Source organism: Osmerus eperlanus, chromosome 12 (assembly GCF_963692335.1).
Source record: "Osmerus eperlanus chromosome 12, fOsmEpe2.1, whole genome shotgun sequence".
In the NCBI taxonomy this organism is placed as follows: domain Eukaryota; kingdom Metazoa; phylum Chordata; class Actinopteri; order Osmeriformes; family Osmeridae; genus Osmerus; species Osmerus eperlanus.
In genome coordinates, this window is record NC_085029.1 from 17,555,524 (window position 1) to 17,571,350 (window position 15,827).

At 47.5% G+C, this 15,827-nt stretch overlaps 2 protein-coding genes across 3 annotated transcripts in view; both read right to left on the minus strand.

The window, feature by feature from the left end:
- Positions 1-416: 416 nt before the first annotated feature.
- On the minus strand, positions 417-7,754 carry mmp25b (matrix metallopeptidase 25b). 2 transcript variants are annotated; one of them, XM_062475444.1, is made up of 11 exons: positions 7,680-7,754; positions 7,373-7,483; positions 5,900-6,032; positions 5,670-5,808; positions 5,055-5,362; positions 4,093-4,272; positions 3,686-3,782; positions 3,364-3,446; positions 2,971-3,123; positions 2,206-2,499; positions 417-2,113 (listed from the first exon to the last, which is right to left on the minus strand). In XM_062475444.1, the coding sequence occupies exons 2-11, from the start codon at positions 7,463-7,465 to the stop codon at positions 1,875-1,877; spliced, it is 1,719 nt and encodes a 572-aa protein (XP_062331428.1). In that variant the 5' UTR covers positions 7,466-7,483; positions 7,680-7,754; the 3' UTR covers positions 417-1,874. The 2 variants fall into 2 exon arrangements, with proteins under 2 accessions (XP_062331428.1, XP_062331427.1); XM_062475443.1 differs by lacking the exon at positions 7,680-7,754 and having other exon boundaries at positions 7,373-7,628.
- Positions 7,755-10,729: 2,975 nt separating this feature from the next.
- Positions 10,730-15,827, minus strand: part of LOC134031707 (paired box protein Pax-6-like) — a 9,179-nt gene continuing 4,081 nt past the window's right edge. The window contains 10 exon segments of the mRNA XM_062475410.1: positions 10,730-10,904; positions 11,263-11,302; positions 11,304-11,378; positions 12,835-12,908; positions 13,104-13,200; positions 13,202-13,267; positions 13,446-13,528; positions 14,371-14,490; positions 14,574-14,654; positions 15,078-15,258. Of these exon segments, the coding sequence (XP_062331394.1) occupies positions 10,807-10,904; positions 11,263-11,302; positions 11,304-11,378; positions 12,835-12,908; positions 13,104-13,200; positions 13,202-13,267; positions 13,446-13,528; positions 14,371-14,490; positions 14,574-14,654; positions 15,078-15,258 (915 nt within the window). The 3' untranslated portion in view covers positions 10,730-10,806.

Genomic DNA, 15,827 nt, shown 5'->3' on the forward strand with positions numbered 1-15,827 from the left:
CTATGCGAGACACTACAAAAACATCTACTGTACAGTACACAGCTGTTTAGGAAGTCAAACGGCGACAGAACATGTTCGGCGGGCCTCTTACTTAAATCAAAAGTCTTTCAATAGGTGAAACTATCTGACTACTAACCTGAACTTCATTGCCACAACCTAAACTTTGTCAATCTGTTCATGAAAATAATTAATTTCAGCCTAAACCGTACAACGGAACGTTTAATCGAATTCAACCAACGCAATCGCTACCAAGACGAACACAGCAGTAGTCTAGTACTGTACTGTAGTAGTACAATTTACCGGGGCAGCTTCTCCACACAGGGCTATATCGCATTTTGCGTTGTTACTGACAATGATCGCTACCAGTGAGCTTTTTATGAATGAGCGATTTTCCACTAAATAAATGTCAAGCTTATTTACGTTTTTGGGGGCATATTTTCAGTTAGCAGATGGTACTGTTTGAATCGCGATTCCATCTTCTACTGCCGGTAACGTCGTAGAATAATCTTCAAAGGGGTTAATGAATGAATGCAATATGAGTAGCTAGGCTAAATGCCTGAAAATATCACGAGAAGGGAAAACTTAAAGGACGTTTAAGTCATAGAGATTAGGTCAATTTTTACACCGGTCTGCCAAATGTATTCGTTTTGATTCAGCTATGAGGCTGCCTCTTGCAGGGGAAATGAGAAGATATCATATTTCATTCACTTCACTCGTATTTTGAGTTGTAGGCTAAATGAGCAGAAAAAAAAGATGCTTTTAAATCTATGTCATCTTTATAAATAATAAGTAGGCCCTATGCATTTTTATATAAAATATACAGAAATATCAGTTGTAAAAATGTCATTACCCCTGTGCAACCGACGCAAGCAAGCACACCCTACAATTTCCCCAGAAATTGTACCCGCTCTAGTTTAATATATAGAACTGCAAATGCCTCCTATAGGTTCACTGTCTGGGATGTGATAGGCACACTTGTTATTTTAGGGGATCTAAAGAACCTGTACGATGATTAACGGTTCTCAAATAATTTCCTGAAACTAATCCGAAATCATAAACACAGGGCTGCCAACTTTTCCAAAAACCTTGGTGTGAGATTTGGTAGCACCCCCCAGAAATTGTTGAAATGCGTGTGTCACACGGCGAAACCGTGAGAGTTGGCAGCTCTGTAAACAACTGACCCCAAACACTGGAGCTGTTAGCTTTGGTTTCCTATTGTTGCATAATCCAGGTCAGTGTTTGGGAGTCAACAGCACCCCCCAGAGGGGGGGCAGGAATCTTTCTGTTTTGGACAGGAATGATGGGAGAGAAACCAGGCGATAGTTGTTGCCTTCAGATGACTCTAATGTTGTTACCAGCAGCAGCAGAGAGACTGGGGCTGAGTGGAGCATGAGAGGAACACCACGAGGGGGGCGTTAATGACTGAGAAAGATGATCTCATTGCTTGTGAAGGGGGACAGAGCTGGTGTGAGAATTTTTAGAACATTTACATTTAGCAGACGCTCTTATCCAGAGCGACTTACAGTAAGTACAGGGACATTCTCCCCGAGGCAAGTAGGGTGAAGTGCCTTGCCCAAGGACACAACATCATTTGGTTGGCATAGCCGGGAATCGAACTAGCAACCTTCTGATTACTAACCCGCTTCCCTAACCACTCAGCCATCTGACTCCCATAGAACATTTTATTTGTGTATGTAATTTCATTTAAAAAGGTTTTGGAAACTTTTAAAGCTTTGCATGCTTTAAAATGCAAAATCATAAATTAAAAATCACTAACAATAATTTTAAGTTTTCTCTAGACCAATCTGTAACACAAATGGCACCATTCCTTCAACTGTAACTGCCAGGACAGACTGCCAGTGGAGGAGACTGAGTCACAGTCTAGAGAGTACGAACGTGAGTGACAGCACCATCAACCAACTGCCACGGAAATTTGCCGAAGCTCCAATTTCACACTGGCAGGATCGATGCGTAGGATTGGACGGCTGCTGTGTCGGGGCGGGCGCAGGACACATGAGCAATTCCGCAGTGGATTTTGAAATGACATTGTCTTGATCCATCTGTCCTCTCTCCAGAACCCAGTAGAGGTTATCCTTGAAGAAATATGCATTTCCTAGAGGACAATAAAAAAACACATAGGGCTAGTCAGTGTTTGGGGTCGTTACAACTACACTTCAATACCGCATCTCCCTCCTCAGCCCTCACCTCCTTCCCAGGTGATGATGTCATCAGGGTGCGATGGTACCCCTCTCCAGAGGGTGGTGGGTTTGGGGTATCCAGGCTGTGGCTTCCCCAGGGCGTCCCCCTGCGTCTGGGTCTCGTCGAACCTCCAGTACTCGCCCCCGCTGAACAGGTATGTGTTGCCGTTGTGGGCCCACACGAAGGCAGCCTCCACGCGCCGCGGCCCGCGGCCATCCTGTCCTCTCATGCCCCAGTCAGCCAGTGGCCGGGGGAAGCCGGGCTGAGACTCCGTGTCCTGGAACACCCAGTACTGGTCTCCTACAGGGGACCACAACAACGCACGCAACATCATTTTATTTTTTTACGTTATTATTTATTTGTCATGCTTCATTGGACAGTTTGTGAGAGAAGTGTGATAGGAAAGACAGGCAGGGAGGGAGGCTGGATTCAAACCCAGGTTGCTGTGGTAACGTACACTCACTAATCAGGTGAGCTACCGGGATGCTCCCTTTACATCATCCACTGCAGACGCTTGTATCCGAAGCAACGTTACTAATGGTGCACAACGTACAGCTGAATATCGAGAGAAGATCTTGTAACTAACGGGCAGGGTAAGTTCCAGGCGTGGCCGTGGGGGATACGGGCATGGCCGTGGGGGGTACGGGCATGGCCGTGGGGGGTACGGGCATGGCCGTGGGGGGTACGGGGGTGGCCGTGGGGGGAACGGGCAGGGTGTGTTCCAGACGTGACGTGGGGGGTACGGGCAGGGTATGCGGTACGCGTTCTTACCAATGAAGAAGATGATGCGGCTGTCCCTCTTCCTTTCGTAGACCGCGTCGATGTTGGCGGTGCCAGGAGGAAGGCCCAGCCAGAAGTTGGAGATCAGGGCTGGTCTCAGGGACACCAGGGAGCCGGTCCTCTGCAACCTCCAGAAGTGTGGGCCTGAACAGGACAACCACAACTGAATTCTCTAGACCAGGGGTGTTCAGTCCTGGTCCTCAGGGTCCACTGCCCTGTATGTCTTAGATGTTTCCCTGCTTCAAATGAATGGGTTGTTATTAGGCTTCCACAGAGCTTGATAACAACCCATTCATTTGAATCAACTGGCCTTAAGAGACAGGTCTGGACTGTTTCCTTGTCCTACCCTTAAAGAGACAGGTCTGGACTCTTTCTTCGTCCTACCCTTAAAGAAGAACACTTCTCCCCGGATGTTGGCCACGGCATCGAAGCCCCCCCCACAGCGTTCCTGGAGCGCAGGATCTGGACTGGGACGGGAAAGCAGGTTACAGCACCAGGAGGGCAGCTAGGATGGTGCAACTACAACCAGTTAAGGGAAGTGAATGAGAAAACTTTCTAAAACTACAAATTCTAATGCAACAAATTACCCCCTCTCCCCCCTCCCTAAATGACACATCAAAGTGCTGAATGTCAGAAACACTTCCCCTTTGTTACTTTGGTTGTTGTTGCTGTGCCTGGTACAGTGCACAGCGTTCCCTGAACTTACTGCAGTGTGGGGCGGGGGTGTGGGGTCTGGGGGAGCCTGGGCAGACGGGGGGTGGTGCCTCCCTCTGGCCTGGCTGTGACTCGGTCCTCTCTCCTTCCTGGGAACACGCACCACACCAGGAAGGTTGTGAAACACACCATGACAACTCGTTTGTGATGACACGTTGATTTGAAATACAGTTTATCTGGAAATTCTGTTCCTGGTTCGTAACTGCAGAGTGACTGTGTGAGGAGAGTACAGAGAACCTGCTAGTTTCGGGATTTTTCATGAAGTGCTGAAGCAGTTCTATTGGATAGATAACACTAGTTAGGACACTAGTTAGGACACTAGTTACAACACTAGTTAGGACACTAGTTACAACACCCGTTGCCAGTTAGAATAACAGGGGTCGTGGGGTTAGGGGTTACCGTAGAGCTGCTGGATAGCCAGGGTGTCGTCCATAGGCAGGCTGTATGAAGTCACATCCCCCACGGCCCCCTGGTAGTACGGCCTCATGATGGAGGGGCTGGAGGACGAGTGGGACAGCCCCAGGGCGTGGCCGAACTCATGCACCGCCACGGTGAACAGATCTGTGCTGCCATCATGTCCTGTTGGGGGTCAGGGGGAGGGGGAGGGGGAGAAGGGGGGGAGAGTTAGGGTCAGGTGGAGGGGTGATATCTGATTTATTGGCTTAGGAGTTGTTCATTGTTCCAATGCCTGTGTGTGGGTGTTTGTCTGCTTGCTTGCTTACATTTCGAACTTACATTTCGAATTTACACTTTCGAACCCTAACCCTTACATGTCTGTTAACCCCCCCTACCTGCATGTTGACCTTTCTGCCTGCATGTATGCTTATCTACCTGTCATGACAAACACATGCCTTACATTTTTACAAAGATTTAAACAGTGGTTTGTTTTTGTTTTCCATGATATCTGCCTGTTCTGACATCCATCCCGTCCTGAGGCAGGTATGTCTATGCTGCTCTGATCACGCCCTTGGGCTGATCAGTCAGGTGCACCAAAGACGTAGGCATGTGGTTTCAGTCATGCTAGAGCTGCCCCACACAGCAGAGCATGTGACAGCCGTGTCATCACAGTGTGTGTAAAGAGACAGACATGAAAGGAGAAGTGTGACTCAGCATTGTTAGGATAACCTATACAAAGCCTATATTTCTGACTTTCTCTCGTGGTTTACTGCTTTACCCTCTTCATCACTCTTCATCTCCCCCTCGGCACCCTCACCTCCGTAGCTCCACACCTCCACCCTCGGCACCCTCACCTCCGTAGCTCCACACCTCCACCCTCGGCACCCTCACCTCCGTAGCTCCACACCTCCACCCTCGGCACCCTCACCTCCGTAGCTCCACACCTCCACCCTCGGCAACCTCACCTCCGTAGCTCCACACCTCGTCGTCATCGAAGTGCGTGTCCCCAGCGACCTGGTCCCTCCCGGGGAAGAAAGCGTGGGCGAGAGTGCCCCCCTTCCCGTCGAACGGGTAGCCGTCGTCGTGGAGCGAGCGAACAAACGACACCCTGATGTCCCCTCCGGCCCCCGGCCCCCCTCCGGCCCCCCCAGGGGTCTGGTGGAAGCTCAGCGGCGCTGCGGCGCTCCAGGCCTGGAAGGCCCGGACCAGAAGGCTCTCCACCAGGTCAGGGGGGAGGGAGGGAGAGACGGAGGGAGAGGGGTAGCTGTGGATGCTGGAGATTGAGAGATAGAGAGACAGAGAGAAAGAGAGAGACAGAAGAGAGAGAGACATAGAAGGAGAGAGAGAGGGGGGAAGCCCAGCTTTACAGCCTGTTGCGTGTCCTGCCTGGTGTTGCATCAGGGCTGTCACCAGACCAGTTACGCCCTGCAGTAAGCGCAGGGCTGGTGCTAAGGTTCTGTATCGTTTTGTATAGATTGCAATTACCACATGACTTTCTGCAAGACTTTGTAATGCAACGTTCTGCACGCAGTGCACACAGTGTGTGTGTGTGTGTGGGGGGGGGGAGGCGGGACACACACCTCCAGGTCAGGTCGGTCTTGTCCCACTTCAGTCCAGAGAGGGCATACCTCTTCCTCCTCTTCCTCAGCATGTCCTCGCGCCCCACAATGTCAGGCAGAGAGCACCTGGGCACCGACATCAGCCGGAGGGTGTCACTATCTGGCAGAACCGGAAGAAGCACCACAAAGGGGATGTTCACTAACTGTAGTTAGTTACCAACTCTTGCTAACAGAGTAGTATAGTTAGTTACCAAGCTGTCCAGTCTCCCTGAGTCCTCCAAACCTCTGCATCACACGGATCGCCCTCTCAAGCCCCTCCTTCGTCTGCAGCTTACTGGTGCGCGGGTCTGGAGGGGGGAGGTACCCGTACCTGCTCAACCAATCCTGTGTCAGAAAAGGCAGAGAGGCTGTCAGCTATGATTATTGAGACAGGTTTAGCTTGGTGGGTAGAGCATTTGGCTGCAGATAAAAAGGTCTCAGGTTCAATTCCTGTATGTTGCTTGGGGTGAAAGCATCTGTTGAGCATCATGATCTCAACTAAGTCAAACTGTTATGGACATCTTTATACTTTTCGTATTAATTATAAATGTTCACAATGTCTGACTTTGGAAATGAAATCTTCTGGTAAGATACGTAGTTCTAATTGCCCTTTTCATACCAATAAGACAAAAAAATGCATGAACTATAAAAATAATAGTAATAATAATACAATTATAAAAAATTACATAAATAACTTCATGATAATACCATAGATTCTAAGTGTCAGTATTCAGATGTTCGAGAACCAGTGCATGTCTGACAGGAAGACAATATAACCTCCGTTTCCCTTCTCAGATGAAATTAAACATGACTTCACTGGAAACACACATCATTCGCCACGAGGTCCAGTTATGAATGTACTGTTCATCAATATACACACAAACTTTTCCACACGCGTGTGTATGAGACAGCAGTTCTGTAAGCATGCGTTCTTATGTACGTGCAGCTTATTGGTAGGAGTATAAGTGTTTGTATGCACAAGCAATTCCCTAAACTGTATTTACTCCTGAGTCTTACACCCCAGCCCTTCTTGTGGTTTCACCGTTTTGTGTTTCCGACAACAGTCAGTTGGGTAGTGATGTAGCCTAACTTAAACACGGCTCCACCCTTTCACTCGTGCCCACACCCTTAACTGCCACTAAGATTACTAAATATTATTTACCTTTATTTTCCGTTTTGTAACGTAACTCAACTGAAACGAGGATGTAAAAGATGTAGAATAATAGACTCTTGCTCTGCTTTTCCCCTTTAGATTAGTTTGCCTGGATGTTTGTATCGAACCTTCTGTTAGTAAATAGGCTGATTGGAGTGAACTTTGATCCTGTCTGAGTCGTGCATTTGAGTCCCAGTCCTGTGGTTGCTGCATAGGCCTACTGTGATTATAGTAGATTTCAAATGTAATTTGAAAAAAAAGTCGCTAAATATAAATCGATATGAATTGAGACCAAATGCATGTTTATTTTTTATATATAGCCTATATATAGCCTATCTACAACGCATATTATAATTTGTTTTTAATGAATGATTACCATAGCCCAAGACGGACTAGGAACGAGTTAAATTTCGGACAAGTTTGCCAAACTCAATCCTTCAGTCAATGCTGGCTAAATGAATAAATAACAAGAGGCATATTGCTGAGATTTACAGTCATATTTAGATTCATAAACAAGCGATGAGAAACTCACCAGTCCTCTCGTATATTGGTCAGGCAAGGTCGCAGATTCTCCGGTTGAGGAGAACACGGGTAGAAGCACGAGTAATAATAGTCCGGACTCCATCCCAAACGTCAGAGAACACTGCCAAACAACCGTTAGCTTTTGGTAGACATCCATGAAACTAAAAAATATTCTAAGCGGAAAAGAACATATCGCAATTCTTTGGTCTAATTATAATAATAAGTGATGTCATTGATCAACAATCTTCAGAATTTGTGTCATACACATTTCTCTTAGACTTTTGAAAGATTCCTATAAGAGAGATGCTGTATCTTACCGTCTCAGTAGTCTGTCGGCGTTGGCAGTACCTCTGGGGAACAGGCTGCTGAACGATCAATACAGATGCTCTTACTCCTCCTCACCCGCCCCTCCCTCCTACTCGCTTTCTCAATTCACGAAGCGGCACATATCAAAAACATATACATTTAAAATCGTTTTTTCCTTTTTATGAATGTCATTTTCTTATAACAGTTAGTTTCTAGGCCTGTAAGCGTTAAACACTACAAATCTCCTTTGTTAATACTGTGTTGTGATATGTCTTTACAGGAATGTGGAGGGGTGAAAGAGGGAAAAAATGAGGTTTCGTAAACAGATAAAAACATAAGTGATCTTTTTCTCCAGCAATTGCAGCATCTGACCTACTCTACTCATGGCCCTGATCACAACCATCCTCAACACAGTCGCCTTGTCATGGTTCTGATTACTGTCTTGTTTGCCCTCTCTGCTCAGCATCACTGGTGTCATCTTTCTCCTCTTCCTACTTATCCTCCACTCCCTTCTCTCTTTCATCCTTCTATCCCCCAGAGCCCAGGGAGAGTAACCATTACACTGTGCTGTGTCTGCAGTGAGGAGAGGCTCTGATGATAGTGAGGGCCAGAGATGGACAGGAGAGAGAGGAGAGGAAACAGGAAGGAGAGAGGAGGAGAAAGAGAGAGGGAAGGGATCAATGAGAAAAAATATTAGTTATTTATGTCCTAATAATATTGTTCTCTTTAGCCAGCTGCTACACGTGCATTTAATGACACCAGCAGTGGCACTCCTAATGAAGCAGTAACGCTCCTTATGAAGCGAGAAGGCCGTAGCCATGGAGTCCCCCCCTGAAAACGTGTTATGTTTAGTTAGGTAGGGTAGGGATGTGTCCCCCCCGATATATATTATGATTATGGTCCTGTGAAGCAGTAACACTCTTAATGAAGCGGTAACGCTGAAAATGAAGCAGTAACACTCTTAATGAAGCAGTAACACTCTTAATGAAGCAGTAACACTTCTAATGAAGCAGTAACACTCCTTATGAAGCAGTAACACTCTTAATGAAGGAGCTTTCTAGCTGTGACGTCTGCATGAGGTGAGATCACGGAAACACATCTTTCACAGACACTGACCTGATTCACACTTCTACCACATCGCTACCTCTTCACACATAATAATAGTTTGGGCTACTTTGGGGAGGAAGAAAAACACATTGTCCAAGTGTCTCATTGCTATTAGAATTGTATTTTCATTAAAGGGTTCCAAAGTCTTCACAAAAGGGTAGACTTCTCACACTGAACTAACACTTCACAGTTTAACATGGAACACACAAAAGATCACATCATGACAACAGGAATAAATAATATAAAAAAAAAAAATAGAGTTATCAGACATTTTATGAGAGATGAAAATGAGATATGCAGACATAGAGTAGCTAGCAACATTTTAAAAGGAGGGTGAACATGGGTTTACAAGTCAGAAATCATCAGTAATAATGTACAATTGTGAAATGATTGTAGTAAATGATAGTCAAGGTATGTCCTTTGGTCATGCTCATTGGTCACGTCCATTAATGTGGCAAGTTGTATAGATAGTGGCTGATCATTGGCTCTCTTGTAAACTGCTTTGATTGTCATTGGCTCAGGTCCCTGTTTTCTGATTGGTTGCTTTTCTAAACAACACTTCTTATAGGCTGGAGGATCATAGTGCTTGATTGTCATTGGCTGATTGATATGCTCAGGAACACTTCGCAGTGAGAAGATTCACTTGCTAGATTGGAAACTGTCTCTTATGACAGGTTTAATTCTCGGTTGTCTGGACGTTGGATATCAACTACATGCTTCTTCCATCTGTACAAAAATACTCTGGCTGACCTCTGGCTGACCTCTGGCTGACCTCTGGCTGACCTCTGGCTGTAGCTGATAGATATGCGTCAAACAGGGTTAAAACTAGGTCACAGTTGATTGTCTTCATGAGAAAGTTTAAAATCTTCACAGTTTCTTCACTATAAACGACCGTTCACTGTTAAGTGTTTAACATGGAACAATCTGGAACAAGCTGGTCGCAAAGCTGATTCATCTTCAAAATCTGATTACATTTTAAACAAGAGAAATTGTCAGTTACTGCATGTACCAGGTATTTTATAGTAAAATTGTCATTTGTCACACAATAAAAGAATAACGTGTTAGGATACAAAGGATACAAGATAATGTACAGAGTTTGGTACCAGTAACCTTCACCCAAATACTGAATAATTTAGAATATAGTACTGTATATGAAAATGTACTTATCGTTATCATATACAGATGTTTTTGGTGCGTATAAGTAAACATGTAAGGTAGGTAACCTTTCATACCGTACAGTAAAATAAAGTGCAACCAACAATGTTCCAGGTTTGTTTGTTTGTAAACATTGAATGCATATTGGGGTGTGCATTGAGTCCCTCCAGACCTCCAGGGCCCCTGGTCCCCCAGCCCTCCAGGGCCCCTCTTCACCCCAGCCCTCCAGTGCCCCTGGTCCCCCAGCCCTCCAGGGCCCCTGGTCCCCCAGCCCTCCAGGGCCCCTCTTCACCCCAGCCCTCCAGGGCCCCTCTTCACCCCAGCCCTCCAGGGCCTCTCTTCACCCCAGCCCTCCAGGGACCCTGGTCCTCCAGCCCTCCAGGGCCCCTCTTCACCCCAGCCCTCCAGGGGCCCTGGTCCCCCAGCCCTCCAGGGCCCCTCTTCACCCCAGCCCTCCAGGGGCCCTGGTCCCCCAGCCCTCCAGGACCCCTCTTCACCCCAGCCCTCCAGGGCCCCTGGTCCCCCAGCCCTCCAGGGCCCCTCTTCGACCCAGCCCTGGGCTCCCTGAACCCATGCATCCCATCCCCTTTCTCAGTTCCATTTTTTATTAAAAAAATTTCCTCTCCCTCCTGGTTTGATCCTGTATGCTGGTGTAAGAGGTTGTTTTAGGGCAGTTCCCCCCCCCTCACCCACCTCCCTTTCCCTTCACCTCCTCTCACCCTGTCTTCTCCACCCTCTCCTCCCTCCCTCCTTCACCCTCTCCACCCTGCCCTCTCCTCCCTCCCTCCTTCACCCCCTCTCACCCTGTCTTCTGCACCCTGCCCTCTCCTCCCTCCCTCCTTCACCCTCTCCACCCTGCCCTCTTCCCCTCCAGTCTTACTGCAGCCGGGCCCAGTACTGCCCCAGGCCCTGGCCCATGTTCTGCTCCCCTCCTGGGACCTGCACTGGGACTGACACCCCTGGGGATATGAGCCCTGGAAAGGCAGGAGAGAGAGAGGGAGGCAGAGAAAGAGAGAGAGAGAGAGAGAGAGAGAGAGAGAGAGAGAGAGAGAGAGAGAGAGAGAGAGAGAGAGAGAGAGAGAGAGAGAGAGAGAGAGAGAGAGAGAGAGAGAGAGAGAGAGAGAGAGAGAGAGAGAGAGAGAGAGAGAGAGAGAGAGAGAGAGAGAGAGAGAGAGAGAGAGGAGGAAAGAGGGGGCGGAAGTGAGAGAGAGAAGACGTAAGTTGAAAATGGTGATTGTGTGTGTAGGTGTGGTTAAGGTAACAGTTGTGTGTGTGTGTGTGTTAGAAAGCTTCATTATCGTACTGAAACTCCAAGGCAACAGCCAGACTCACCAGTGCTGGAGTTGGAGGAGGGTGGAGGGGGCAGGTGGGGGGGACGCGTACGAGGTGTCGTAGCTGCGCGGGGTGGAGGGGGAGGGGGGCAGCATGCAGGAGTAGGAGCTGGCAGACTGACAGGACAGAGATAACGTAACAGGAAACACATACGAGAAGGAGAGAAGGAAACAGTAGTTGAGAAGTTGTGATAGCGGAACTTCATAAGACAATGATGAACACATGTTCATTGAATCCTGTGGTTTTGTCCAAGCCGTATGGAAGCAAATCGGTGACATAATGTTTTGAATTTTAAAAGGCATTGAATTAATATTTTATATTCTGATCCAAAAATAAGTTTGGATTCAGGTTGCTCAAATTTGAACAGTAAAATTCAGATTCCAAATATTTAATTAAAAAAAATCATACTTCAGAAATTCAAATAGAACAACATTCAGACTGCTCAAATTCGAATGGTGACTGGTTTTTACAAAAAAAGGCAATCGAGCCTAAATACAATCGAACCATCTCACTTCTCCAACTGCAGACCTCTCTCCTTAGGCCCCTCTCATCCTGGTGTGGCTACAGGCAGGCATACATCCATACATGAGATTGGTCATACAATCACACCCTGGGGTCTGAGGAGAGAGGTCGGTTCTGAGGCAAGCAATATATTGGTATTCCGGATGTTGCAATCCCAATTTTTTTTAGTTGAATCTTTCTGGCAGAATTGTTTTCAGTTAAATTTTTGAGATTCTTTTTCGCACCAATTTTTTTTTACTACATTTTTTCAATGTGTCAATTTTTTGGACTCTAATTGTTTTTACTTTTTTGGATCTAAATTTCACCATTCGAATTTGAGCAGCCTGCTCAAATAAATTTCAATATTTAATGCCTTTTAAAATTCAAAACATTATGTCACTGATTTGCTTCCATAAAGCTGTGTCTGCAGGTACCTTAGCAAAGCCACATATGAGAACACATGAAATGCGCTAAAGACACACTGTTGGGCAACTTGAGGTATATTATTTTGACCCCTTAAAGTAACCATCGTCACCTTGCTAATCTGTGATCTTACAGAAACCTGTCAAGGGAATCACATTTTCCAACAAAAAAAAATCCAGAAAGAATGCGCAGATCTACTTCAACCAGTAGATGGCAGCAGAACAGCATGGTTTTACAGTGCGCTCTACGGCCATCTAGTGGATGAATGAAGACTGTCGTCTGGTGTTTAGGACAGATCCCTCTGGCTCCGAAGATGCCTTCAGATCAGCTACTACCTTCTTCACCTTGGGACTTGAACCCCTTTCAGATGCAGACAGACACAACCTGTTTGCACATGTCTCTTGTAACATCGCTGAAAACATCAGCAACATGTGACACAGAGGAAGAACGGTCTCATATTTACCAAGATCGTATAAAGACATTAAAGACGACACATGTTAAAGAGGTTATGAAGACATTTAAGACGATATACATTAGAGGTTATAAAGACATTTAAGACGATATACACTGAGGATGTCATAAGGACATTAAAGACAATGTGCATTAAAGATGTCACAAGTGACTGGGATTGGGGTTAAGCAGCTTTACCTGAACACCTGTGGAGAACACAGAGAGAGAGCTGTAACTGGGCAGAGCAGACTCCGTCTGACTCAACATGGAGCCTGGGGAGACAGAGACAGGCGGGTCACCACCGCACAGCACAGACACATCACTGTCACTGTCACTGCTGTGCTGTAGATTACAGCTGTTATTACTGGTGCACTGGGTCTGGTCGCTGAGATGTGGTTACTGTGGAATGTGGAATGTAAAAAGGTGGAATGTAGAATGTAGAGCTGGACCTTCCAAGGCTGTCTGACCTGAGCTGCTGCTGGGTTGGTGATGGTGGTGATAGGCAGACGTGTTGAAGGAAGTGCTCAGGGGGGTTTGGGCTTGAGAGCAGGCAGTACCGCCCCCCAGACCTCCTCTGGTTTCTAAGCTTCTCTTCTCTCCTCCACTTGGCTCTCCGGTTGGAGAACCACACCTGTCAATCATCAAGGTGTGTCAACGACAGATGCCAGGTGGCCTGTGATGTAAACTCCGAGCCACGAGACTTGTTGAGGTTTTACTGACTGACTGACTGACTGACTGGCTGACTGATAGACTGACTGACTGACTGACTGATATATTGACTGACTGACTGACAGACCAACATAACAAACCTGTATCCGGGCCTCTGGAAGGTCAATCTTGTTGGCCAGTCTCTCTCTCGCAAAGACATCTGGATAATGTGTTCTTTCAAACTCTGTGGAGAATATTGGCAGAATTAAGTTATATTATCATTGTATCATTTGATAGTTTGAATGCATCTTCTCTAAAGCTGACCTATGCTCAGAGTACAGACACCTCACAAAGACAACATTTATATTAACACTTGACTAAGTATATAGAAACCTAGATTAAAAACCTTATTCTAGAGTTCCTAGTCATGGGGTTTCTAAACCTAGCCACCGATTATCACTGCGTCAAAGTTATTCAAAGTGCATCAAGGTCAGCGATGTTCGTTAACATCATCTACAGGAAGTGACCTCACAACGCTGTGCTAACCCTCAGCTGCACCACGTAGAGACTGCACCCTCATCCTACCCTCATCTCTTCCTCATACAACCCTCACACCGCCCCCCATCCTCTTATCTAGCCCTCATCCCCCTCATCCCGTCATTCCCTCATCCCACCCTCAGCCAGACCTAATCAAGGATACGTTTCTGATCCGGTTAGTGTTCACACCCCACAAACACCAGAGGCGCACCACAACTTCTGCTTTCCTTTGAAAGAAACTGGTGTGTTTACTTCCTGTTTTCCCATACTCTGACTTCCTGTTTCCCCATACTCTGACTTCCTGTTTCCCCATACTCTGAGGCCCCTGAGAGAAACCCTGTGGACCCCTTCTGCGCTTCTGCGGCTCCTCCTCCTCCCAGACCCAGTTACATAAACCCACATCAGTGCTGCGAGAAATCCATGTTAACGTGCTCAAACAGCCCCTAGAGAGCGCGTCTGGCCAGAGGTCTCATTGGCTAACCTCACAGGAGGCGGAGACAGCCAGGACCCAGAGAGCTGCGATTGGCCGAGGGCGGCGCTGTGTCTGACCTTTCTCCAGGGCCTCGATCTGCTCCTGGGTGAAGCTGGTCCGGTTCCTCTGAAGCTTCCGCTTCAACTGCAGCCTGAGCTGGGACTCTTCCCCCTCGTTTCTCTCCACCTGACCTCCTCTTCCTCCTCCTCCTCCTCTCCTCCTCCTCCTCCTCCTCCTCCTCCTCCTCCTCCTCCTCCTCCTCCTCCTCCTCCTCCTCCTCCTCCTCCTCCTCCTCCTCTTCCTCCCCCTGCCTCCACCCCCAGACCTCCATCTGTATCCAACAGACAACCCTCTGACACAGGCCAAGGGAAGCAGCACATGTTATTACTGATGACAGCAGCGTCAGGGGAACATACATTATTATTATTATTATTATAAACAGGAAACACAAACACATCGTGCACACCAGGCCCCAGATCCATGAACGTCACCGTTAGGGAGGCGTGACTGTAGACTCCAGACAAGGTCAGGTAATGGAGAAGAAGCACCACCTACTGACAGCTCTGTGAACTGCATCCGGGTGTTGTGTATTTTTTTTATATTATCATCAAGCAGGCGCTTTTATCTAAAGAAATGCAGGAGGCAGGGATTTGAGCCTGGGACCTCTTGAGCTGCTGTCAAATGCTCTAACCACTGAACCATACCCATCCCCCATACAAACAGTGTCATGTCTTAGTCGTTTTGGGGTGTTTTGAGGAGAGGACCACAGTGATCCACTCACCTGTGCCGTGTTGGGTCTGGGTCGCGGAGGGGTCATGGTACCAGTTGTTGTGTCCGGACCAGTTGGATCCACTCTGCAGGTTCAGCATGGTTATGCTCCACCGGGCTTCCCGTCGTCCAGGAACAAGACTCCCCTGCTCAACCTTAAACCCCGACCCCTCAACCCTGTCTCCTCCCCCAGGAGACTGAAGGGAGGAGCAGGAGAGAGGCAGGAGAGGGGGAGGAGAGAGGCAGGAGAGGGGGAGGAGAGGGGTGGGGATGATGGGAGGGGGGGGGGAGTGGTGTTGCATGAATTCACACATGGCTGGCATTGTGGTGAATTAGCTTCACGCTGACAGACAGAAATGGAGTTAGCTACATGGGCGCTGTCAGAGCACTTGTGTTCTACATTCGCAGGCTAGTAGACCTCAGGGAGATCGGCTACATTAGAACCCACTCTGAGAAACGCAATGTCATTTCTGATGCTGCCTGCTCTGAGCCCCGTGGCCACAGCCAACCGCAAACACACACACAGCGGTCTACTCTGAACTAGCTCAACACCAAAACCAAAGGCTCAGGAGCCTTCTTTGCAGAGCGATTAGTATTTGTTCAGTTCATCAGAGCAGTTTCTGACAGCAACACTCCCATTCTCCTTCACACATGCTAAAGCCTCAGAAACATAGGCATCATGTCAGTATTGTGTGTGTGTGAGTATGTGTGTGAGCGAGACTAACCCTAACCCAGAGGTCAAAGGTAATGACCAGAGCCTTCTCTC

Coding starts and splice junctions, on each gene's coding strand:
- mmp25b (XM_062475443.1), bottom strand. CDS start 7,519: ATGGATGTCTACCAAAAGCTAACGGTTGTTTGGCAGTGTTCTCTGACG. Junction 3,783..4,092: donor GGCTATCCAGCAGCTCTACG/GTAACCCCTAAC, acceptor GCGTGTTCCCAG/GAAGGAGAGAGGACCGAGTC. Junction 3,124..3,363: donor AGAAGTGTTCTTCTTTAAGG/GTAGGACGAAGA, acceptor TGTCCTGTTCAG/GCCCACACTTCTGGAGGTTG.